The 24,795-nt window shown below is 38.9% G+C and overlaps 1 protein-coding gene across 4 annotated transcripts in view; it reads left to right on the top strand.

Moving 5' to 3' along the window:
• USP25 (ubiquitin specific peptidase 25) overlaps positions 1 to 24,795 on the top strand; it is a 55,319-nt gene that overhangs the window by 27,543 nt on the left and 2,981 nt on the right. For 2 of the 4 annotated variants that reach the window (XM_083611266.1, XM_083611267.1), the window contains exons 8-23: positions 1,001 to 1,077; positions 1,811 to 1,884; positions 2,633 to 2,781; positions 4,750 to 4,877; positions 6,633 to 6,728; positions 7,490 to 7,651; positions 8,488 to 8,693; positions 9,519 to 9,589; positions 11,136 to 11,364; positions 11,966 to 12,166; positions 13,176 to 13,309; positions 15,672 to 15,785; positions 19,049 to 19,144; positions 22,395 to 22,573; positions 23,949 to 24,027; positions 24,476 to 24,555. In XM_083611266.1, the coding sequence (XP_083467392.1) occupies positions 1,001 to 1,077; positions 1,811 to 1,884; positions 2,633 to 2,781; positions 4,750 to 4,877; positions 6,633 to 6,728; positions 7,490 to 7,651; positions 8,488 to 8,693; positions 9,519 to 9,589; positions 11,136 to 11,364; positions 11,966 to 12,166; positions 13,176 to 13,309; positions 15,672 to 15,785; positions 19,049 to 19,144; positions 22,395 to 22,573; positions 23,949 to 24,027; positions 24,476 to 24,555 (2,075 nt within the window). The remainder of the gene's footprint in view (positions 1 to 1,000; positions 1,078 to 1,810; positions 1,885 to 2,632; positions 2,782 to 4,749; positions 4,878 to 6,632; positions 6,729 to 7,489; positions 7,652 to 8,487; positions 8,694 to 9,518; positions 9,590 to 11,135; positions 11,365 to 11,965; positions 12,167 to 13,175; positions 13,310 to 15,671; positions 15,786 to 19,048; positions 19,145 to 22,394; positions 22,574 to 23,948; positions 24,028 to 24,475; positions 24,556 to 24,795) is intronic. The other 2 variants (XM_083611268.1, XM_083611269.1) reach the window with 2 other exon arrangements.

Raw genomic sequence — 24,795 nt, 5'->3', positions numbered from 1 at the left:
AATTGCACGGTCTTTGCACCTATTAATACATCCTGGACTCCATATACACTTTTTAATTTTATTTCAATTTTATGTTCTGGGTTTTCAAATAGTAAGCATAACATTTTAAAACCAAGTAACATTTTCTTACTTGATGCACATCTGTACCAAGGATAGAAGTTCAGTTATTCAACTGCTGAAGTCCCTCATTTATATAGATTGGTATTTATCTTGGCTTATGTTAGAATAATGGAATCTCTAGGAAATAGGTAACAGAAACCATCTTGCCATGCTATAAGTGCATCTGAAGAACTGGCACTGTGTTTGCTATTCACTGAAGCTGCTATGGTTTCACTCTTAATAGACACAGCCCTACAGAAGATTGAGAAGTCAATAACGGTTGCAGCAGGCTATTATTTCTGCCTACAGAGCTAAATTTGTAAAACAAAATATCAGTTTGCAATATAGTAGTGGAATTGAATCTGATTCTTCGGGCTATATTCAACCAAACCTACTCAGACTAGACCCATTGAAATGAATGAACCCAAGTTTGCCATTTCCATAAACTTAAATGGGCATACTCTAAGTAGGACTGTTTTATTTATATATTCATTTATTTCAGAAAATGTATGTATAGCTTGATTTGTAAAAATAATCTCAATGTTGATTGCTACCCTTTACAGTTCATTTATTTATTTAATAAAATATTACATACCACTTGATTGTAAATCGCAGCAGTTTACCAAAAATAAAAAATAAATTAAAAAAATCAATAAGCTGTTGAAAAGTAAGTTAGTATGGGAAAATGCCAACTACTTTAATACTGCTTAGTAGCCAAAAGCCCTTTGTAAGGTATTTGGACCCACCCCTATCCTGTGTTTTCACAGCAGTTCACACAATACAGTGAGCTTCCCATTATATTAGCCATAGGAGAATTAATATCTACAAGTATCATAGCTGATGGATAGAATATTTTCTTGACTACTAGATTTGAATGTGCATTCGTTTACTCTCTCAACAGCAAGATGTCAGTGAATTCACACACAAGTTATTAGACTGGTTAGAGGATGCCTTCCAAATAAAAGCTGAAGAGGAACAGTAAGTAGTCATTTTAAGAAACCAGCAGTGTCTTCTGATTTCCTGTAGGACAAGTGTTGTTACTTGGAGTAGAAGGACTTCGCTCAAAAATTCACCCTCGGGAATCTAAATGTGCTTCTCATTTATTCTTAGAAAAATAAATAAAAATCATTTCCCATAGTGGCAATACTGATTAAATATGATTACAGTAGCGATCTAATATCAAATGAGAGAGAGAAGAGGGCAATCAAAGATGACATCGCCTATTTTCTTTTTGCCCCCTCCCCACAAGTCAGCCATGTGAAGAACTGCCCTATGACAGAGCTGGGGGTAGAGGAAGGAAATGGGGAAAGAACCATCACCCACCAGCCCCTGGGTCAGCTTGGCATTGTCCCTTGTTCTGCTTCCCTGTGTTTAGAGGAACTGTGCATCCTCCATGTGTACATTTTGGCTTTTTGCTTGCTTTAAGTGCAATATCTATAGTGAAGCTGTTGTAATTTATTAATATCAGCCACTATGTGGACTCTGCTTGAAAAATCAGGATACACATCAAATAAATTAATAACAATAAATGTTGTAAAAAAACAGACACCTCACATTCTCCTGGTTCTTTTAAAAGCATATGGGTCAATAAAATAGGGTCAGTAAAATAAGTGTTGGCTCTGTTGAATGCAGACTTTTTACATTTTCTTGAAGCAGATTACTCTTGTAATTCCAGTGTGTGTGTGGTTTTTTTTAATCATTGTATTTTTAGGGATGGAGAAAAGCCAAAGAACCCGATGGTAGAGCTGTTTTATGGGCGGTTTCTAGCAGTTGGAGTTCTTGAAGGTACTGCTCTTGAGTGGGAACAGTCTTAAGTTATCTTCTCTCTAATCAAAATGTTAATGATGAGCGAAAATAGTGCATACAAGTCTCTCTGTGTGTAGAAGCAGTGAAGTGAAAATCTTGGGAAAACATTCTAAATACTCCAGATAATGGTGTCTTAATGCAGCAGAATTTTGTTTGGCAGTATCTAGTTGAAACTGAAAGCTAAAAGGTGGTGCATCTGTTTACAAGGCATCGAGCTTAGTATCAGTGCTGAGTAGCTCCAGAGCTACCTCCAGAGCTACCCTAGCCACTTGAGATCAGTGGGGAAGTCCTCCCATATATGGGGCTTCATGATGTAACAATAGTGGGCTGCTGCGGGTGGGGGACTGGAGTCGGGGAGAAGAGGAAGAGGAAATTGGCCTGCTCAGCCCCTAACCACTTGGAGTAAGTAACCTGGAAAAGGTGGGGAGTGATTAGGGTTGAGGGGAGGTGTGCTGTAAGGCTTAAATGTGCTGCTCCTCTCTGCACAGTATCAGGGTGTTTTAGGGGGATGAAAAGGAAAAAGGACACCTACTTGCGTTTCCACTCTCCAGAGCACAACCTCCTGCTGCATAGCTCACAGCAGACATTTCACATAGCATGCAGATAAATGAGTTAGTTTTATAATCAGCTTCATCTAAGAGCTGCTATGAAATAAAATGCATCTTCATAGTGTATATGATGATAAATGTTCATTGTTGAAATCTTAACTCCTCCCTCTTCTGATAAGGGAAGAAATTTGAAAATACAGAGATGTTTGGCCAGTACCCACTTCAGGTTAATGGCTTCAAAGATCTACACGAGTGCCTAGAAGCTGCCATGATAGAAGGGGAAATTGAATCCTTGCACTCAGAAAATTCTGGGAAGTCCGGCCAGGAGGTGAGTGATATGCTTAGACTTCTAGAGACATTGGTAACCGTTTCCATGAAGCTGACCTAGTTGAAAATATAGATGGCACAAATGCAAGTCAGTTTGGCAGGTCATTTATTTACGCTGATAAGACTTGCCCACTTTCATCTCAGATATTTTTTGGATAACCACCAGTTCGGAAAATATTTAGACATGGTAGCTCAAGAGAGGAAATATTTAGCTGGAAACATTTGAATTATTTCAATAAATGAGTTGATCTAAATTAGTCCATTCCAACTGGTTCTACGGTTTATCTTTTGCCACAGAACTGGAAAGGTGATCTGGATTTAGATTATGCTTGCTCTTGGCAGCCCAGTAAACTTTGAGTGATTCATTGCATCAAACTATGTCAATTAAATTATGCAATACATCTCCTATCCAGGAGGTAGGAAATACAGCTTATTCTTTACTATGGACTTAGAGTGTCATCTTCAGGTAGTGGTTCTTACACCACAAAAAATCCATATTGCCCTGGTAGAAATATGTTATGAGAGTAAATATTTCTGGTGCGTAACAGGATCTTCCACTTGTCAACAGTATGAGAAAATAGGACTGGATCGTTGGCTATCTAGGGGTGTTCATACATTTATGCCTTGCAGATGGTGGATTTATGTCCTGTTAATATATGGGCCTAAACATTCTAAAATTTTAGAATTTGTGTCAAATTGACAGCAAGGCAGAGTTTGGGTAAAGATTTCACTACTTTGCATGTATTCAGATGAAGAAACATCTCTTGTACTTGACTTTTAAGTTTTAGAAGATACAATTCTTTGCTACAAAACCAAATTCTGGCATTTTAAAATGGAATGGAGAACACTTCCACTTTTAATGAGGGAAGCTAAAAAAATAATAATTGTATCTTCTCACTCAACCTTGTACTTATAAAGCTTTCCTACTTGGAGAAGATGTGAGAATCAGTTTTATAAAATGAGTTTTCCTTTGAATAGGAGGTAATTTCTCAGGTATGTCTAGAAATCTTTCCAGAACTATTGGGCTTTCTTTGTAGATAACATCATTTTGTGTTTTTCATATTTTTTTTATTTTTTTGTCCTGATCTTCTCTAAGGTTCTAGGATAACATCTTTCCCAAAGAGTTTCTCAATGCAAAGTTCAGCCTAGTGAGTTGGAATAAAGAGAACAGATCTGTTCATTTTCTAGAAAAGCAGACACTACAAAATTACATGCATCTGACACATTTTGATTATTATATGCCAAGGTCAGTAGTTTGGATTAAATACATGAATACAGCAAAGATAGTGTGCAATGCTTTTCCAAATTTTCATATAGGAAAATAAGCTATTTTTGGATTTTAATCAACTTAATTTTTTGCACTACATCTCAGTTCACGGAATTATCAGTGGTAGTAAATAAACTTTAAAAAGTAATTATGATGTTGGAATACATTGCTGTACAGTTACCAATTACCAGCAATTACAAGATGCTATCAGATTTTAAATCAAAGGAAAACATTCAGTTAAATGCGAATGTAGTGATAGCACTATTACAGTGCTTATAAAGTGAGCCCTAAAAAAAATCATAGCTTGAAGAAGGTGAGAAAGAAAGAGACTATTTTAGAAGAAAGCCTAACAGCAGCGTGTTTGTCTCAGTGCTTGATGTAGTGGGTACACAAGCCTTAATGTAACTCAACTTGTGTGGTTTCAATTTCTATAGATCTTTATGATCCCCCAGAGCTGCATTGTTTTCAGCATATGCTGAACAGAACTCTTGGCATTATACTGGAACCTGATAATATATATTCCTTGTTTGACCTAAAGTAAATATTTTATTTATTTTTTAGATATACAACTGTAAAAGATGCACCGTGGAAAGTTTACTTTGATTTATTCCCTAAAATACCTTTAACCCCACTTGAATAATTAGAGTCGAAAGGCATATTCCTTAACAATTCACTCTTTTTTGTGTTTTGTTTTTTTCCCAGCACTGGTTTACTGAACTTCCTCCTGTCTTAACCTTTGAGCTTTCAAGATTTGAATTCAACCAGGCTTTGGGAAGACCAGAGAAGATACACAACAAATTAGAATTCCCTCAAGTTCTATACCTAGACAGGTACAGAAGCTTGTGTAATAATATATTGCGAAAGATAACAGACAATAATTATAATGTGTAGCTCAGAGGTCAGCAAACTTTTCCAGCAGGGGGCCGGATCACTGTCCCTCAGACCTTGTGGGAGGCTGGACTATATTTTTTTTTGGGGGGGGGGGAATGGAACGAATTCGTATGCCCCACAAATAACCCAGAGATGCATTTTAAATAAAAGGACACATTCTACTCATGTGAAAACACGCTGATTCTCGGACCGTCCACGGGCCGGATTGAGAAGGCGATTGGGTTGGATCCGGCCCCCGGACCTTAGTTTGCCTACCCATGGTGTAGATAGTAGCAGCCAATTATCTGACATGTTAACTTCTATTTTCTACACAGTGAAAAGTTTTTACGGCTCCCCATGTGGAAATGATAGAAGTCAATCCTATGCATGTTTTGTCAGAACTGAATCCTATTGTGACCAATGGAGCTTCCCACAGATAATTGTCCATAGGGTTACACTGTATATGTGAACCAAAACCACTGCTTTTAGACTTTTGTAAGTGCAGGAGTTGAATATATTCAATAAATAAGGCTGAATATCAGCTATATAATGCACTTCCAGAATCAGTGAGGTGAAAACATTTATATTGTTTTCTTTTCCCGAGTGTGAGCTTTAACTCATATTTTGTTCTCAAATATGGCATTTAATGTTTTTATGACAGGTTTTTTATGGCAGTAAGATATTTCTTCATCTACAAATAGATGAATATTGTAAATATGCTGCCATTAATACAAACCTGTTCATCCTACGTCTGCTGTGGCTTCTAATTACATTGCTTGCACTGTTAATATCGTTGTTAGACTTGAATTCATAAAACTTTCTGATCCACTTCAGCGCAAGCTGAGGGAACAAATAGATTCAAGGTACAGGAAGCTGATGCTCAAGATAGAGGTTGGTGATATCAAATTGTGGCATCTGGCTTGCCTAACAGACTTAGCTACACTCAGGGTGAGCCTCAGGGCAAGACTCAGCATCACACAAGCAGACATAGTGGAACTTCCCCTTCCTTTCTACCCCTTTAGACCTTGCCTTCCCCAAATCTTCCCCCAGAGGGTTGCGACACATTCCAGAAAATATTTGCGAAAGGCATCAGCAAATGGGGAGAGACAGGGAAAGACCCATTATGTCCACTGGCCCCGAGGCTCCCCCAGAATATGCACGTCATGAAATAGTTGTGATATCTTCTTCAGATAAGGTATAGTAGATGATGACAGGCGGATGATGGTTCTGATCCTATTGTCTACTCTGCATCTCTCTACACTTGGTCGAATTAAGCAGTATCGTTAGCTATCTTGAAACTTCAGGATAAAATAGAACGGTAGGTCATAGCACAATTCTCTGCAATAGGTGCTTGGAAATAAGCCACAATGAGTGCAATAAGGTTTACTCCCAGGTCAGTGTGAATAGGATTGTGGCTTGTGGTAACATTCCTAATGCCAGGGGAAGGAGAGAGCTTCCTAAAGTTTTTAAAAATTCACTTTCCAATTAGTTTAGAAATATATACTGTATCTGTATGTGTACATAACTTTTTTTCATGATCAGTAGCCAGTTGATGTATTTACCTGTTATTCAGGCAACAAGAAAACAGTATTGAATATCTTTCTATGAAAGTCTGTAATATCAAAATATTGTTAAATTATTACAAGAAAGTGTTCAGATGCTATGTGCTCCTGTTACTGAAATATAACACTGAGAAATTTGTCCTCTGTTGACAGATATATGCACAAAAACAGAGAAATTACACGAATAAAGCGGGAAGAAATAAAAAGACTTAAAGAATACCTCACAATATTGCAGCAGAGACTAGAACGGTAATATGTTTTTTAAAATTCTGATATTAATAGATAAATTTCTGATGTACAAATTGGAACCTGTTTTGCCCTTATATTATTATTTCCCCAGAATTTCTTTCATTTTGCCTTTATTTTATTCTACTTTTTTCTAGAGTCATAAGAAATAGGTAAAGTGGTCTTTTATTGAAATTGGTTTTTCCCCATAGTGGTGAAACCACAGGAAACTGTGTTATACCAAGTCAGATAACTGTCCAATCTGTCTCAACATTCTATAGGATGCATAGGTATTTGTGTGCACTGACTTCCAAGTGGTTCAGGCCTATTGCAACTATGGTAGACAGAAGAGTTTGCTGGCATAAAAATCAGCCAGAATTACTCTCAAAACACTATATACACTTGGTGGCTGGCCAGCACACAATCACCCAAATTAGACCCTTGCAAGGCAGAGAGCCTAAAAGCTCTTTTCGCACCAGGGTTTTCCCTCACAGAAAGAGCTTTGAACCTCTCCATCCTATGTGTGGCGCAAGGTCCACTTGGCCCACCTGCTCCAGAAAGGTAGTAATAGTCACAAAGGGGCGATTTTGGGGTCATTCTAGCTATATGCAAGTTCAGCTTTACGCACAGTGTGCAGAACCTAACCCTGTGCAAGCTGCAAGTCATCCATAGCAGATGAAATAACTTAAAACTCTTTCCTACAGTTACACTGTAAATGTAGAATATGAAGCATGTGTTTTGGAGATATTTGAGCATGTAATGAGGGTATTAATATGTTTTGGCAGATATTTAAGCTACGGTTCCGGTCCTAAGAGATTTCCCCTGGTAGATGTCCTACAGTATGCTCTGGAGTTTGCATCAAGTAAGCCAGTTTGTACGTCTCCTATTGAGGATCTTAATACTAGTGCTCTCCCTAGTGGTACTTTGTCAACACAGGCAATACCAAGGTAAAAAATGCATCACATGTGTTCAGTCTTTCTAATTATGATTTGCTTAGCTGAAGTTAATTAATCAATTAATGACCAAATAACTATTTTTAAAAAAATACTTGAAATTATTCATTTATGCTTCTGCATTTAAATTTTACCTCTCATCGGTCATGAAACCCATGTAGTTCCCATGCAGTCACCTATCCAGGCACTGACCAGACCCAAACCTGCTTAGTTTCTCTAGGTAATGCTGAATGCATGTACCTTTAGACCTTGTATGCAGCCGTTTGTGAAAATACTCTGTGGTTTGCACAGCTTTGTATCACAAAGTCATGTGAGATACCTAGAATTTCACTTTAAGCAACTTAATTGTGTACAAATGAGGTGGTTTTACATTGATTTTGTTATTTGCCTTATATCTTTTCTTAAATGCTATTTAAGAAAAATGTATTTATTAACGTGTATTCCAGAAAATAGCTCATTAGTGAAAAATAAAAGACATTGGCACAATCAATGAGACATGAGGTTTGATATTAAAAGCTCTGAAGACTAGGAGGGGTCCCAAGTTCCGCATACTACTTACTCTAGAGGAGTTGATGTGAGAGGTGGTAGTTTCCTTTATAGGCATGATTGGGGGTACGGGAGAACAAAATGTATAAGTTCTTGTGTTCATACCCCAAGATTTTCTGTCAGATTTCAGACATTGTGTTCTGCGAGGGACGTCTTTTAAAGATGGCTTGGAACTGCATTAATTTCAGAATCCAGAGGCCTTTTTGTCAATGTGTAGTATCTTTTGAGATAATATATTGATTCAGTTGCTTAGATTGAATGTTTCATCTTTTCAACAAATGTAGCACAACAGAACAACAGGGGCCTTCTACAGATACACAAAGCACATCGCCTGCACAGCGGTCGGTAATACACAAGCCATTCACACAATCTCGGATTCCACCAGACCTGCCAATGCACCCAGCACCAAGACACATAACTGAAGAGGAGCTTTCAGTTCTTGAGGGATGTTTACATCGTTGGAGGACGGAAGTAGAAAATGACACTAGAGGTACTGGCTGGGAAGTTTGGCCAAGGCCAAGAGATTAGCATGGTCTTCACTCTTTTCTGGAGCTTAGACAATGCCTTATCCAAAGCACTTGTTTTAGAGAAGCTCAGGTTGGCAGGCCAGAGCCATTGCTCTCCCCGGTCTAGCTTAGAGCATGACAGGGGCTTGAGCTTAAGCCTCATAGTCTAGTTGATGCTCAGTATTATATTGAATGTGACATTCTATTCCTCCCGTCTCTGAAAAGGGATGGAGTTGGCAAGTGTCATTTGGGTTGCTTGCCAAGGCAGGCAAAATTTGCTGGCAGTTGCTGTAACATCCAGCAATTTTCTTTTTTTTTCTTCTGACTTGGTACTTGGCAAAGTATAGGTAGTTTTGATTACATGGAAGCAATTTTTATGTTTAAGCTATGCAGTCTGTCCTGCACAATTGGGGAAGGCAAGCAGTCAGTAAATGGTTGCCAGGTAAACCACTGTCCATCTAAGTCTTATGGGTGATCTGTAAAGCTCTAACCGGTAGATCTCATTTTTATATATGGGATGTTTGACATTGTTGGGAGATTTGGGCAAAGCTCTCAAGAGGGAGAGAATATATTTCATGGTCAGTACCTGAAAGAATTAAAATTTCTTTTAAAATGCAGGAGGAAGTGATGATTCGTAATTATTTGGCATGTAAATGCTTCTCTGGACCTCCTACAGAAGGAAGGATGGAATATTAATTTTATTATTATTAGTAGTAGTAGTAGTAGCCAGTAGTAGAATAATTGTGTTTATCTGTAGAAATGTGAATTTTCATATTGGAGGGAATGACTTCATTTTCCTTTCATCTTAGATTTGCAAGAAAGCATAGCTAGAATACAGCGCACAATTGAGTTAATGTACACTGACAAATCAATGGTGCAGGTAAGTATTTCCATATGAAAGAGAATCTATTACCATAATATAGCAATAATAGTGACCAATTGTGTATTTTATGAGAGTATACTTCAGGTTCTCAGCCACCTTTGCACTATATAACATCTTGGAGGTCCCGGGCCTCAAGGAGATTAGACTGGCCTCGACCAGAGCCAGGGCCTTTCCAGCCCTGGCCCCAGTCTGGTAGAATGCTCTGTCACAAGAGACCAGGGCCCTGCAGGACTTCACATCTTTCCGCGGGGACTGCAAGTCGGAGCTGTTCCACCAGGCCTTTGGTCGGGGTTCAGTCTGACCCCTCTCCTTTTACATGACCTTGCATATAAGTGGCCTCTCTAACTCTTCTCACCGGCTCATACAAATAGCTGAGCCTGGTGAGTACTTAAGGTTCCCAACCCCTACAGTTATAGTTATAATTTGCGGGTAGCCATCTGATCTTATTTTGATTTTAATCTGATTTTAAGCTGTATTTCAATCGATTGCTGAATTTTATGTCTTAATGTATTATATATATATTCATGTTGCCGCCCTGAGCCCAGTTCTGGCCGGGGAGGGTGGGATATAAATTATTATTATTATTATTCCTCAAAGTTGTTTCTAAGGTTTTTCCAACTTCTGCAATCCCAGATATGAAAATGCCTAGACAAGTTGTATCCATTCATGCTTTTTCATCATTAGACAGGACCTACTCTCTTATGATTGGTTAACATGAAAAGTTGTATATATAAGCCTGAGACTTGAAACTTTTCTCAGTTGAGCATGCAGCCTGCATGCTGGAGCTATGTGTAAACTGGTGTAGCCAGTGAAGATGCATTGAACAGGAACTGTATTTCACACAGCCCTTTTGCTTTGTAGTCTAAATTGCTTCTTCACCCGTGTTTTAGGTAGATCACAACAGTTGTCTTGAAGCAGAAGATCAGCAATCTGTTTCACTTCCTTTGAATCACTGTCATGCCCATTCTTTTTCTTTACTTTCCCCTTGAAATTGGCTATTTTAGATACAGAAAGCATAACAGGGAGAACATGAGACCTACAAAGCTTGCAATTTGTGGAGGTGGGGAGGAAGTTAATGCATTCACACATTTTAGTTGACCCATGTCAGTTGAGCGTAACTGCAGCTCAAACTTGGAACAACTTGCTTTCCTGTAACATACATACTTTATCATTTGTGTACATACTGTATCATTTGTGTACAGAATTTTAAAGTGATGGTTTGGGGCTGCAGTCTTCTGCATACTTAAGAGAACTACTTGAGTGGAAACGTTTCTGCTAAATTGTGACAAAGTTCAGAATGACACTGGAAGAAACTAGCCACTCGTATTTCCTTTAATCCAGAGCAGGTAGAAGTGAGCAGGTAAAGCTGGATGCCAAGTACTTTATGGAATTGATGAGAAGAAACCATTTTTACACGAGCTTTGTTTTTCTGTTTGATAAGCCTCTGATTAAATCCTTATTCCTGTCTGTTTTTCATTCTTCCTCCTTTTGCTAATTATTGTGACCTAACCTCCCTATTTCCTGTTGATTTTATTTTACTTAGGTTCCGTATCGGTTACATGCAGTATTAGTTCATGAAGGACAGGCTAATGCAGGACACTACTGGGCATATATCTATGACAGTTACCAAAGGAGGTGGATGAAGTACAATGATATTTCTGTTACAAAGTCTACTTGGGAAGAGCTTGAACGTGACTCATTTGGTGGATACCGGAACGCAAGTGCTTACTGCTTAATGTATATCAATGATAAAGAACCATTTTTGATACAAGGTAATATTACGGTGATATGAAAAGCAGAATTTGAGTTGAATATATTTAATGTCTCAGTGACTTTAGTTGTTCCTTACATACATGTAATTAGTTGGCTGGGTTAGAATTTCGTTCTTGAGTTTTAACAGGCCTACTATAAAGTAAATACCAAAGGAAGTGGCAAGGGATTTTTAGTGATTTTTATTCCATCAGCTGGAATAAAAGTAGCTGGAGAAAATCAGGTTGCAGAGGAGAAGGTGAAGGGGGGCACAGGGAACAGGGGACTGCAGTAGGGAGCTTAAGTACCCCATTTCCTTCCAGATGGTTTTTCCTCTTGCTGTTTTACATGCCAGTAAATACAGGGTTGGCTCTCTCATCTAACTAATAGCATGATAATAAATGATAGCACAGTTGCATTGCTGTAAAAGGTACAGTGATGCAACTTTTTAGTGCCCTTCCCCAAGTTTTTAAACAAGGAGCTGAAACTTATTTTACTAAAGATCCTGAGCTAACTCCTTTGTGAAACTGATTGAAATACTTGGCTTTAAATGTTTTGTAAAAGAATTTGTGCATGCTTTCATGGTTTTATTTGATGCATGAAACACATCATACTCTGTTACAGAGGAATTCAACAAGGAAACAGGGCTTATGGTTGTTGGAATGGAAACGTTACCTCCTGATCTAAGAGATTATGTCAAAGAAGACAATAAGCGTTTTGAAAAAGAGCTGGAAGATTGGGATGCACAGATTGCTGTGAAAGCACAACAGGACAAAACATTAACATCCCCAACACCCGGGGTGCCTATGCCTTCCACTACCCCAGGTCAGTAAAGAAAGCAGCTTCTGTAAGGCTTTCTCTTCTGTTAGGGGGCTAAATTGTTGATTATTCAAGACCTGCAAAGGGACTACAGCTCATAAGCAACCAGCAGCTCCCCAAACCTGTAGATGGAAGGAAAGCAGGCACATCAGTTGGACCACGAGCAAACAGACAAATGTAGATAAAGGCATTTAATTATTTAGCAAGAAAAATTAACAAACACCCTTCTCACACACCTTAAAGAGCTTAAAAACCTCTCACAAGGTTGGTAAATTTAAAAGCTAATTTAAGTGTACACTTCCTTTTCTCCTCCCAGCAAGTAGAATCAGAGAATGAGAGCATACATAAACCTGTTAAAAAAAGAATGTCCAGTGCAAGAGTCCTAAACAGTTCTAGAAGTGTCCCCAGTTATCACGACGTATTGCTGCTGTTTATCGCTTCTTTTCAGTAGCTGCTTAAGCTTCTGATGTGAGAGGTAAACATCATGCTGATAACATTAATGTAGGATATCATTCCTTTTTGTTTTTGTCAAGTTTGCAATACAGTTAATCATACAGTTAGTATTGACCCATTGAAAGCAGTAAACTTAACCTAATCAGAAAAGAGAGCCAGTATGGTGTAGTGGTTAAGAGCGGTAGTCTCGTAATCTGGGGAACCGGGTTCGCGTCTCCGCTCCTCCACATGCAGCTGCTGGGTGACCTTGGGCCAGTCACACTTCTTTGAAGTCTCTCAGCCCCACTCACCTCACAGAGTGTTTGTTGTGGGGGGAGGAAGGGAAAGGAGAATGTTTGAGACTCCTGAAGGGGAATGAAAGGCGGGATATCAAATCCAAACTCCTCCTCCTCCTCTTCTTCTTCTTCTTCTTCTTCTTCTTCTTCTTCTTCTTCTTCTTCTTAAGTAACATTGTACCTAATTGTAACATTGTACCTAATTGTAACATTGTAACGTTGTGATATATTGTGCATGTATTTATAACATAAAATATTTACCTTCTCCACCCGCTTCCCGCTTCAAGGAGAAGAACCTGAATATTTGGAACAACCCTCAAGGACTGATGTCTCAAAGCAATTGAAAGAGGATTCTGTACGAGCAATCACAAAAGCATTCACTGAACAAGAGGATAAGAATCCTGAAGCTATTATGCATTTGGTAAGGAAAGGCAAAATATCTTCCTCCTTTATATGCAAAAGATTTATCATATTTATACCTGACTTTGGTAAACTGCTTAGCGGTTTTATTTACAATCAAGTAAATAAATTGCTTGTCTAACAATTAGGATTTAGCTAAAGGTCTTTGTGTTCACTTTTCTGTCTGAAAAGTTTCAGTGTTGTGATACATTGTGCATATTACACAATGGGATCCATCCCTTGTATGTTCTGTGTTGAAAGAGTGTGCCATTTCAGGAGATGAGTGCTTTATCTACAGAAGCCTATGCAAACTACTATTCCAGAAGGTAAGGTCATGATATCAGGGGAAACTGTTACACATTAATAACTTTAAGTGTCATCAAAATATTTCTTCCACTTTCTGCAAAACAAGAAATTGCCTTATGTATCCAAGTTTCACCCTAGTTTCATTTGACTTGCAGTATAATTCATTACTTTTTAACAGAACACTTTCTTGCTTAGCAGTAAACCAATTATTTCACTGTTACTCTTTTCATGCTCTCATACTTTAAGTGTATTTACAATTTACTGAGGTCATAGCAATTTACATTTTCTTATGATCAAGAACATGGGTAGGCAAACTAAGGCCTGGGGGCCGGATCCAGCCATGGCCTTCTAAATCCGGCCCACGGACGGTCTGGGAATCAGTGTGTTTTTACATGAATAGAATGTGTCCTTTTATTTAAAATGCATCTCTGGGTTATTTGTGGGGCATAGGAATTAGTTCATTTTTTTTCTTTTCAAAATATAGTCCATTCCCCCCCCCCCAAGGTCTGAGGGACAGTGGACTGGCCCCCTGCTGAAAAAGTTTGCTGACCCCTGATCAAGAAGCTTCTAAGACAGTGAAAAAATACTGTTGTTTCGACTGACAAATTTCCGACATTTTCCCAGTCAAGCATCCGCCTCTGAACATCCATTTAAAATGATATCTCCAGTCCAAAAGGAATGTCATTTTGATGTTTCAGAACTTAAGAGGCGGCCGTTTTAACTTACGGTACAGCAATCTAAGGTCAATCTTGACAGCTCCTGCAGCCTCGCTGCTTGCTACATTATACACCAAGGCAACTTGTTTTTAATAAGTATATGCTTGTCCTGCTACAGACCGTGAGTGACTTGAAACGTAAATGTTTTTATGCAGACATGAATTTAGCATTTGGAGAAAATGTGTGTAGCTGTTTGTAAAGTGCAGCCTGCATTCATTTTGCTACAAATAAGCAGCCAGAGATAAACACGTTTGTTGCGCTTCACAAGTGACAGTTGTGTATACTTTTTTATGCCCTCGCCCCTCATTTGAAGGCTACCTTTGTAATAAGAAAAACAGTGTATATTCAAACTGTTTAAACTTCCTACATGGATTGGGTATTAATCTCTGGGCTATAATTCAGTTTAGATTTTAGATTTTGTTCCACGAACTCAGTGGGAATTTAATTGTTCAAAGTTTATGGGAAATAGAATAAGATGCAATATGTCCATATAGGGAAATCGGGCCCAAATCTTCATGCATCTTTTGTTGCCAGCTTACAGCTTGAATTGGGGCTTTCTCACCATTCTCTTTGAACTGGGTGTGGCTGTGCAGGTGCTAAACCAGCGCTTGGAGACAGTAATGGGCTGGATGAGAGCCATTAAACTGTGATTGAATCCCTACAAAATGAAGGCACAGTTACGGGCAGTTCCCATGTCTGGGAAGTGGGGAGATATCGTGAATCCAGTACAGCACCCCATTTATGGAACTCCTTACCTCTGGAGATATGATAAGTGTCAACAGTTGATCAGTTTCAGTGCCCTCTTAAAACACACCTGTTTCCCAGATCCTTTAAGACACCCTGAAACCCTTTCACCCAATAATTTCTATTTTTTACGCTTACATGGTGTTTGACTTGTTTTCTCCTAGGCTATATTTTGTATTCTGCTGACAGTTGTGTATTATGTGGGTTTTAATTACAATTGTTAAATTGCTTTTACTGTATGTTTTGCTGTGTAAAACACTCTAGGGATTTTATGAAAAGCAGTATATAAATGAAAAAAAATATATTTATAAATTACCTCACCTGATCGTTTCCAGGCTAAGAAGAGAGAAAGCATTGCAATCTAAAGTTACTGAATAATAAGGCTGTCCATGTAAATGAGTATAAAGTATATGTAACCTACTGTTGGCCTTAACTTTTAGTTTTAAACTGTTTACTTGCAATTATAACAGCAGCGATTTTAAAAAATATTTATATATTTAAAAAGGAAAGTAAGATTTTGCTAGTATTCTCAGAGCAATCTAAAGCCTGTCATGTTTTCATTTTCCCCCTCACAGAATCAATCTAAAGCCTGTCATGTTTTCATTTCCCCCCTCACAGAATTCTGATAGTGCCCCAGATCCAACAGCTTCTAAACAGAAAGTTGTAGAGGTGGCGATTCCTGATGTAGGGACTTATGTGATTGAGTCAGAGGAGGGAGGTTATGACGATGAGGTACCACCTTCACCGTAATCACATATTTCTGCACCTTTCATGTGCTGCAGACAGCTGCCTGATGAGTGGTCTTTGGCATGCTTGCACATGGTTGCACTTACCTAAACACTTACCCAAGTCCCAGCTGATTTTACTGCAATTTGTCAAATCATGAAGAACTGATAGGTGCTGCTTCTCTCTTGTTTTTGCACGGTGTGAAATAGATAAATTTGATGAAGATTGTTTGTTCTGAGCATTTTCAAGCATCATGTTTAGATTCTAGTAACTGAAGACTAAGCAAGTAATTTTGGTGGCAGACCTGTGGCCCTCCAGATGTCACCAGACTACATCTCTCATCCCCGATCATGGACCATGCTGGCTGGGGATGATGGGAGTTGGAGTACAGCCACATCCAGTGGGCCACAGGTTAGCCATCACTCTTTTGATTTTTATAAAAATCCTGATTGGAAGTGCCCTGTGAGTTTGAGCTGCTCTTAGTATGAATAATCTATTGGGAATTTACTTAGCGCTGTGCACATGTTAAAAACAATGCAGTTGCTGCTTGCGGGCCTACAATCTAAAAGACATGGCACAAAGGAAAGGTAGATTGGGAGGAAAGCAAGTGCATTCAGGTCCCATTTCTTAAATGTTATGCAGTATTTTTAATGAGCAGCTTAAATGGAAAGAGTTCAGGGAGAGAAACTAAACTAGGAGCTGGTCTCGGCAGAGCTGATGGAGTAGCCCTGCAGTTCCCATTGAAAGGCCTAGAAACCAGTCCTCACTGTTTTATATGCCACAGTTTAAATGATGGGGATATTTAGTGACAGCTTCAGCTAACATGCCCCAGTGCATCCACAGAAGCACCAGGCAAGAACAGGCCCTGGCAGGCCCACATTCTGGGCCACCGTCACCTGGGTTTTTTTTTTTTTTTTTTTTGGCCTTTTGGATCCATAGGGCTACTAGTCAAGAGGGTGGCAAGTAGTCCTTTTAGATCCAAAGATTACAGCGGAAGTTCTCTGATGTGCCCACATGGGTATGTGTTTTCACAGTGCAGTCTTCCCTTTAATATAACTGGGCCCAGGTAGAGTGTGTGGGTTCAAATGTGGATCCCTATACACATTGACTATGTGAACTGCATTATTTGCAGAAGAATATCTGAATGCATGTTCCATTAAAAACTATGTAGTGTAGTCTCAAATCCACATTTGGATCCACATCCCTGTCTAAAAAATTGGCAAGCCTACACTTGCCTATGTTTGAGTGATCAGCATTCTTAAATAAAGTCTCAATGGGAGCAATGTATATGTATATATTATACATACATACACACACACACACAGGGAGAAACAATGGGGTAGATGGGTGCCTTTATGTCTTACTAGTGGACTCGTGGACTTCCTGGAAATAACTGGCTTCCTTGTGTTGGAGACTAGATTCTGAACTAGGTAGCTCTGATCCCAGGGGATTTTTGCTGTGTTTTTATGATAGACTTTCGCCCAGTTAAAAAAACTTAGTTGATGAGTCACATGGATTTTAATTCATCAATCATAAATTAGAACATGAATAAACAAATGGAAAAAGCACCCATTATTTTTAAGACAGCATGTGTTACAGCAGGTTGCAACATCATTTAATGTTCAGATATTGCAACCTGAGAACATGGAGCTGAAACTTGGTATTATTGTGAATATATATTTGGACAAAGTTGTATGTGATTTCTACCATATAATTGCCAATAATAAAAATTAATATGTGAAATATCAATAGTCCTTGACATAGAAATAACAGTGGGGAAGAGAGCAGTATTAAACATATATATGTGCTTTTAGTCTACTGCTTTAGCATAGGGCCTGAAGTCTCTTTAGAAAAGGCCTCCAAGTGCCTTTTCATACAGACCCCTTCCAAATCCACATGCCTCACTGAAATGATTGCAATACTGGTTTGACTTGAAAAAAATAACTTGTGACATACAGTGATCTTTGCATGAAATACGTGTGCTCATGCCTTGGAAGCGCGAATAGGTGGGTCACTTGATAAATCTGTAACAAAGGACAGTGTTTTCTTTCCATTCATCTGTGAAAACGTGGATTTGCAAAAATAGCGTCTTCTTCCCCCTTCCCCTTTTGACTGCAAGCCTCTGCTGTTGCAGTCCCTTTCATGAACAGAAAGAAACCCTGCTGTTGGCATTATGTATTCCCAGTTTGAAAATGTGAATGATTTTAGAGGGATTTCCCATTTTGCTTCTATCCGATTCTTCTAATAGCCATGTTCTGACTTTGCCTTTAGTTCTATAATGGAAGGCATGCATATTAAAAAATCTATCTGCACAAATAAGAATTAATTTTATATTAATTTTACAGCAAAAGAATCCCTCCCTCAGCAACTACGATGCAACACAGACTATAGCCATGTCCTATAATGCATCAAAAATTAGAGAGACTCTAGATTATCATATACAATAAAAGAAAAATAGCACAATATCATAAATCAAACCATCCAAAAGATTTTATGTGCTGTAGGAAGTCTGCTGTTCATATGCGTGATAAAACAGTATAATTCCGCCATAAATTTGTCTGTGGCATTTTTCTTTTCTTTTTTACCCCTTGCCATTTTAGCTTATCTGTAAGTTTTTCATTTAAAGCAATCTGCCACACCTTTTGGTATCATGCTGTCAGAATTGCCACTTCCAAAATCTTGCAATTCCCAACCTGGCCACTACCAGTAAATACCCAATTGATGGTTTTCACCTTGAAATAAGTTCAAATTCAGGGCTGGCTCACTTGTCTTTTTTAGGCATTGGATGCTAATTTCACAGTTCTCCGCAAAGATGGAATGCCAAAATACAGAGACTATGTTGCATTCCCACCTTAGGAAAGCGCCCTTAACTTTGTGTCCCTTCCAGTACCATATAGAAGAATTATGTCATTATGTTTAACTGAAAATAGACTGCTTTGTACCTTACTGGAGAAGCTATAATCTCTTACATTAACTCAGTCTGTTAAAGCTTATCATCTTCAAGAGACTAAGTCTGCATGTACATGAAGCTTTGAACTCTTTTTTCCTCTTAAATGCCTTAAGTATTTCTTATTAATCTAGTGTTACTAGTTATATATTTACTACCTTGGAAATGGACAAGAATGTTGTGAATGCCACAAATTCAACGCTGAAATGCTTGCCATTGCAATGGGTGCATGCAGTTGCATGAGTATGTAAAGGCACATACTGAGTTGCGTTGTTGACACTTTTCTTCATTCAAAATATAAATGTTAAATCTCCTATAACAGGTCATGCTGACCCCGAACATGCAAGGTATTATCATGGCTATAGGTAAAGCCACGAATGTTTATGACAGGTGTGGGCCAGAAGCAGGGTTCTTTAAGGTACACCTAACACTTTCAACTTTCCTTTTTTCTTACTGTCTTTGTACTTGAATTCTAATTAAAAGTTGTCCTTTTCCTGGAGTTTTCATTTATTTCTACATTTAACTGTGTTCTCTCGAAAGAAAAAGCTAAGAATTAACACAGCACCATCCAATATTTTTGAAGGAATTCTTAATAATTTAATCAATAAAGCTCGTAAAGTGTAACATACCAGTGCTACAGTGGGCAGCACCTACTTAAGGAATACATTCAGTAGACTTTGCTCCAGTTTTGTGCACATATTAAGATTTATTACTTAAGTGCTGTTTATTTCAGTTGGTATTTTAAAAGTAAAAGTAGGCTTCGTGGTTGCCATACTAGTCTAGTAACCTCTTTGCAAAGAATAATGCATAGTTAGCACATCAATGCCTTAACCATGTGAAACAATTACGGCAACTAAGTTACACTGTTCCTAACAGGGCATGGCCATAAGTCATGCTCCCTACCTAGCTGCTTCCTCCTCCCTTTTGAAGAAGACATACTGATATAAATATTGTTCCCTGACCCTCATATTTTCTTTCTAGACAACACCATGCTTTACTGACAAATGGGTCAAGGATCTAAACTTTATTGCTTGGAGGCAGGTCATGATTTTATTGTCATATATTGGTAGATTGCCACCTTTCCTGATATCAGGGGAAAGTAATGATCTGTATTTTGTTACTTAAGACATGCAGTAATTAAAGGGGAAGGACAACTAACTAATAGAAGTTGGCCATATCATTGCAAAATCAGTATTTTTGTCCTTTATAACTTGTCAGAATTTAAATTGCATTTGTTTTTTTAAGGAACCAAGATCTCAGGAATTATCTTAAGTACATTCCAAGATAAGTTAACTTAAGGAAGTTGTTCATAAATGGAAAGCTTCCTGACTGATGCCTCTGAACTCAAAAAGCTTCTTTGGAAGGTTTGAGTAGGACTCTGGAACAGTGTGAAATCAGACATGGAGAGCTGCTAGAAGAGAGGAGAAACTTTTCTTCTACAACCTTGCAAAATTTAACACCCTAGAATCCAATCCATGCACTTTGTTTTAGAGATGCTCCACCATAGAAGCTAGGGACGTGAGTGGCGCTGTGGTCTAAACCACTGAGTCTAGGGCTCGCTGATCAGAAGGTCGGTGGTTTGAATCCCCACAACGGGGTGAGCTCCCGTTGCTCGGTCCCTGCTCCTGCCAACCTAGCAGTTTGAAAGCACATCAAAGTGCAAGTAGATAAATAGGTACCACTCCGGTGGGAAGGTAAACGGCGTTTCCGTGCTGCTCTGGTTCGCCGGAAGCGGCTTAGTCATGCTGGCCACATGACCCGGAAGGTCTCTGCAGCAAACAGCAGCTCCCTTGGCCAGTAAAGTGAGATGAGCGCCTCAACCCCAGAGTCCTCTGCGACTGGACTTAACTGTCAGGGGTCCCTTTACCTTCACCTTTACCATAGAAGCTACAAAGTAGAGCAGACTTCCCAAACCTTGTGCTCACCATATGTTTTGGGCTACAAGTCTGATCAGCTGTGGTAGTTGTAGTACAAAACTATCTGGGCGCACTGCATTGGAGAAGGCTAAGAAGTCAGTGAACAGCCTCAATTTAAATTGCTTTCTCTTTTGTATGTATCCTATATTTTTACTAAGTTCTGGCTCACATTTGACCTAAAGTATATTAAAGGAGATGCACTAAACATTGCACACTTGCTGTTGAAATACAGCTGTAAGATGGAAATATAGCTTAGAGGAGGATAGTATTTTTCCATATTGCCTTTTCCCTGCTGTGTTTTCAGTAAGATGTTGCCAACCTTGCTTGGATTCCAAGTCTCTGATTATCTGCAGGCCTAATAGATGTGTGTACATATTTTGTGTTTATACTTTCAAAAATCATGTTATATATAGGTATCTCAAAGCTACGTATAACGTTCCACTCACTTTTGAAATCTTTTAAAGGCGAGATCTAATACTTGTTTTGACAGTGTGCTTTTAGTACAGGAAATAAATTGCATGTGGATTTCATTAGTTACTTTATTTCATTAATAAGGACTTTCACTTGCGGTCGTATCTGTTTGGTTCTCCCATGTGGTAGCTTGTGAAAGAGATATTTTTAGATGGAGCAGTGTGGTGAGTAAACAGCGTCAGTCAGATAAACTGCATACTCTGTTATTGCAGTAGCATTCTGAGTTCTATGGATCACATGTCTAAGAAAATACAGAAATTGTGATATGTCCTGTTTATAAGCAGTAGTCTTCTTCAAAAGAATTATTTTGAAGGATTTAATATATTTTAAAATATTGCAAATATTTGGGACGCAGGTGGCACTGTGAGTTAAACCACAGAGCCTAGGACTTGCCAATCAGAAGGTCGGCGGTTCGAATCCCTGGGATTGGGTGAGCTCCCATTGTTCGGTCCCAGCTCCTGCCAACCTAGCAGTTCGAAAGCACATCAAAGTGCAAATAGATAAATAGGTACCGCACCGGCAGGAAGGTAAACGGCGTTTCCATGCGCTGCTCTGGTTCACCAGAAGTGGCTTAGTCATGCTGGCCACATGACCTGGAAGCTGTCTGTGGACAAAAGCCGACTCCCTCGGCCAGTAAAGCGAGATGAGCGCCGCAACCCCAGAGTCGGTCACGACTGGACCTAATGGTCAGGGGTCCCTTTACCCTTTACCTTTATGACATTATTATCAAAGTGCTCTTGAATACTTTCTGCCCAGAGTTAATGCTGTCATTGCCCATTCTCACACTGAGAGTTGGGATTTGTTAAATACCATTAAAATGGAGCCTTGTGCTAATGTATAACTAGAGAGTGAGTTTTGTTGTTGATGGTTAATACAAGGAGGGTGGGGAAATAGCATGTATCCTAAGCCAGGCTTATTAATTTTGAATGGGTCTACTCCAAGTAGCATTAAGTTTGATAGAGCCCTTTCATTTGATGGCTTGCTGCTTAAAATATTTTCTGTTTTCCTTTAGAAGCTGAACGTTTGCTTTATACTTACTACTGCAGCACTTTTGCCATATTGCTGAAATGATGTTTTAAGGTTTTATTTCTGTCTTCATCCAGGATAGTTTAAAGTGTCATTGGAAAAGAGAATCATGGCTTTGGAATTAAATATTCCTGTTTCTTATTAGTGATGCTGATATTTAAATTGTATAGAGCTTTTAACGTAGTTTACATTTTTCATTTAAAAAATCCTGTCCTGTTAAAAATGGCTGTCCTTTTTTTTAAAAAAAATGTTTAGGCAATAAAATTGGAATATGCACGATTACTCAAACTTGCCCAACAAGAGACGTCGCCTGAGTGTGATTACCGTTTGCATCATGCAATTGTATACTTCATCCAAAACCAGGCTCCAAACAAAATAATTGAGAGAACGTTGCTGGAACAGTTTGCAGATCACAATTTGAGTTTTGATGAAAGGTAATGTATGCATGTGTGTCTGGTCCAACATACTTCAAGCAAAGCTTCTGTAGAATGTTAGTTAGTTAGTTTGTTTGTTTTTTTAAAGGAAATAAGGTATAAATTATTTAGCTTTCCTTCTGCAAATGCAGTTAAGCAGAATGAGAGTTTTTCAAAAAGAAACCTCCCGGTTCTATGAGAAAACACTAGATATGTAGCAAAAGTGTTATAGCTCCATCTTGTGACACTTAAAGATAGTTGCTGGCCTACACTTGAGCGAAACACGTCTGCACCGTAATCAACAGAAGAAACCAGAGAAAAGTACATGCTGTATATGTGATAATTTAAATGCATTCTAAGGCTGGCTTTGTCTAGTACAGCAAGTAACACTGCACCATGAAGGCTCCTAAAATGAGAGATTAATAACAAACTGAAGAATTAAAAAAGTGCCCAAAAAATGAAACCAAAGATGAGTCCCCCTGTGACTCTGCCATTTTTGTAGCAGTACTTTCAGGCAATGCATTAGACTACAGTGGTACCTCGGGTTACATACGCTTCAGGTTACAGACTCCGCTAACCCTGAAATAGTACCTTGGGTTAATAACTTTGCTTCAGGATGAGAACAGAAATCGTGCTCCAGCGGCACGGCGGCAGCAGGAGGCCCCATTAGCTAAAGTGGTGCTTCAGGTTAAGCACAGTTTCAGGTTAAGAACAGACCTCCAGAACAAATTAAGTACTTAACCCGAGGTACCACTGTAGTCCATAAAGCCAAGCCATCTAAAATAAATCAGCCAGTCCTAATTGAAGTCACAGAAATAATATCTAGTCATTCAGTAGGTCTCAAACCTGAGAAGACATGCAAGATCCAGGTTAAGATACTATCTTCCAAGAAGGAAGAGGAGTGCTATGCCTTTTTAATTTTTTAAAAAATGGCAGTCTTACCAAACCTCCCATCTTCCTGCCCAATCTGCACGAACACAGGAACAGTCCCAATTCACTTTGCAACTGATACAAGGGGATGTTTTGCAACACATACTCACATGTACCCTAACCCTGAGAGGGCAGGCCCTCGTGAAGTAGGTGTCTGGAGAGCGGCAGCTTCCTCTTTTTGTCTAGAACAGGGGTCAGCAACCCGCGGCTCCGGAGCCGCATGTGGCTCTTTTACACCTTTGCCGCGGCTCCGGGGCGGATACTAGCGAGGGGAGGAAGCGCATTGTGTGCCCCGACACTCCCCACTGTTTTAAATGTCGCAATGGTTTTTTTCCTTCGGTCCAAGTGGCTCTTTTTGACTTAAAGGTTGCAGACCACTGGTCTAGAACAAAAGGTCACATTCCTGCTCTGAAATGGCTGCAAAGAAGGATTTAGAAAGTCAGTAACAACCTTTTCCTTTTTAAAGGTGCCGTAACATAATGAAAGTGGCCCGAGCCAAAATTGAAATGATAAAGCCAGATGAAGTAAAAATGGAAGATTATGAGGTCAGTATTGTCAGAAACATTTCCTCTTACTCATCCTAAGGTAAAATGAATTTGTGTGTGTGTGTGTGTGTGTGTTAATGTAAGTCCTGAAAAAGTCCTGAAAAAGGTGATAAGTATTGAGCTCAAAAGCTGAGAATTTTCAGGGAAGTGTGGCCTTCACGTTTGGATTTTAAATGGACTTGCAAGCAGTTTGCATGTAATAGGCAGTGACTGTGCGGAAATGGTGGGGGGTGGGGAGTCAGAAAATTAGTCAGCAGACAGAGTGCATTGTTCTTAATGACATGTTGAATCTCCCTATCCAGAGTTACTCAAGATTTTCTCATTGGCATGGCCATCTAAAGGAGGCAAAAAAGCATTTTGAACTCATAGTTTGACAGGACTGAAATTGGATGTTTAGTATTTCATCATAAAAAAACTTACGTACACATTTATTTATTTTTACATGCAGTGGTGGCACCAAGAGTACAGAAACTTCAGAGATACAACTGTGTACCTCATGGTGGGATTGGAATGTTTCCAGAACAAGAAGTAAGGGAATCTGCCTCTTAAAATCTACAAAGTATTGCAGTGCATTTGCAATCAAATGGTTATATAGGCCCCATATGCGATAAATGATACAAATGTGTAAGGATGACTGGGCATGGAAATTCTTTTGTGGGTTGTGCAATCTGTACAATCTGCCCCCCTCGCAAAAATATTGTTACTGACATTAAAGTATCTATCTGTAACCCTTAAGGTCCTTAAGGTATTGTGGTCCTGAGCCTTTAA

The sequence above is a fragment of the Podarcis filfolensis genome (assembly GCF_964270895.1).
Source record: "Podarcis filfolensis genome assembly, chromosome: 4".
NCBI lineage: Eukaryota > Metazoa > Chordata > Lepidosauria > Squamata > Lacertidae > Podarcis > Podarcis filfolensis.
This window is presented reverse-complemented; position numbering and strand designations above follow the sequence as displayed.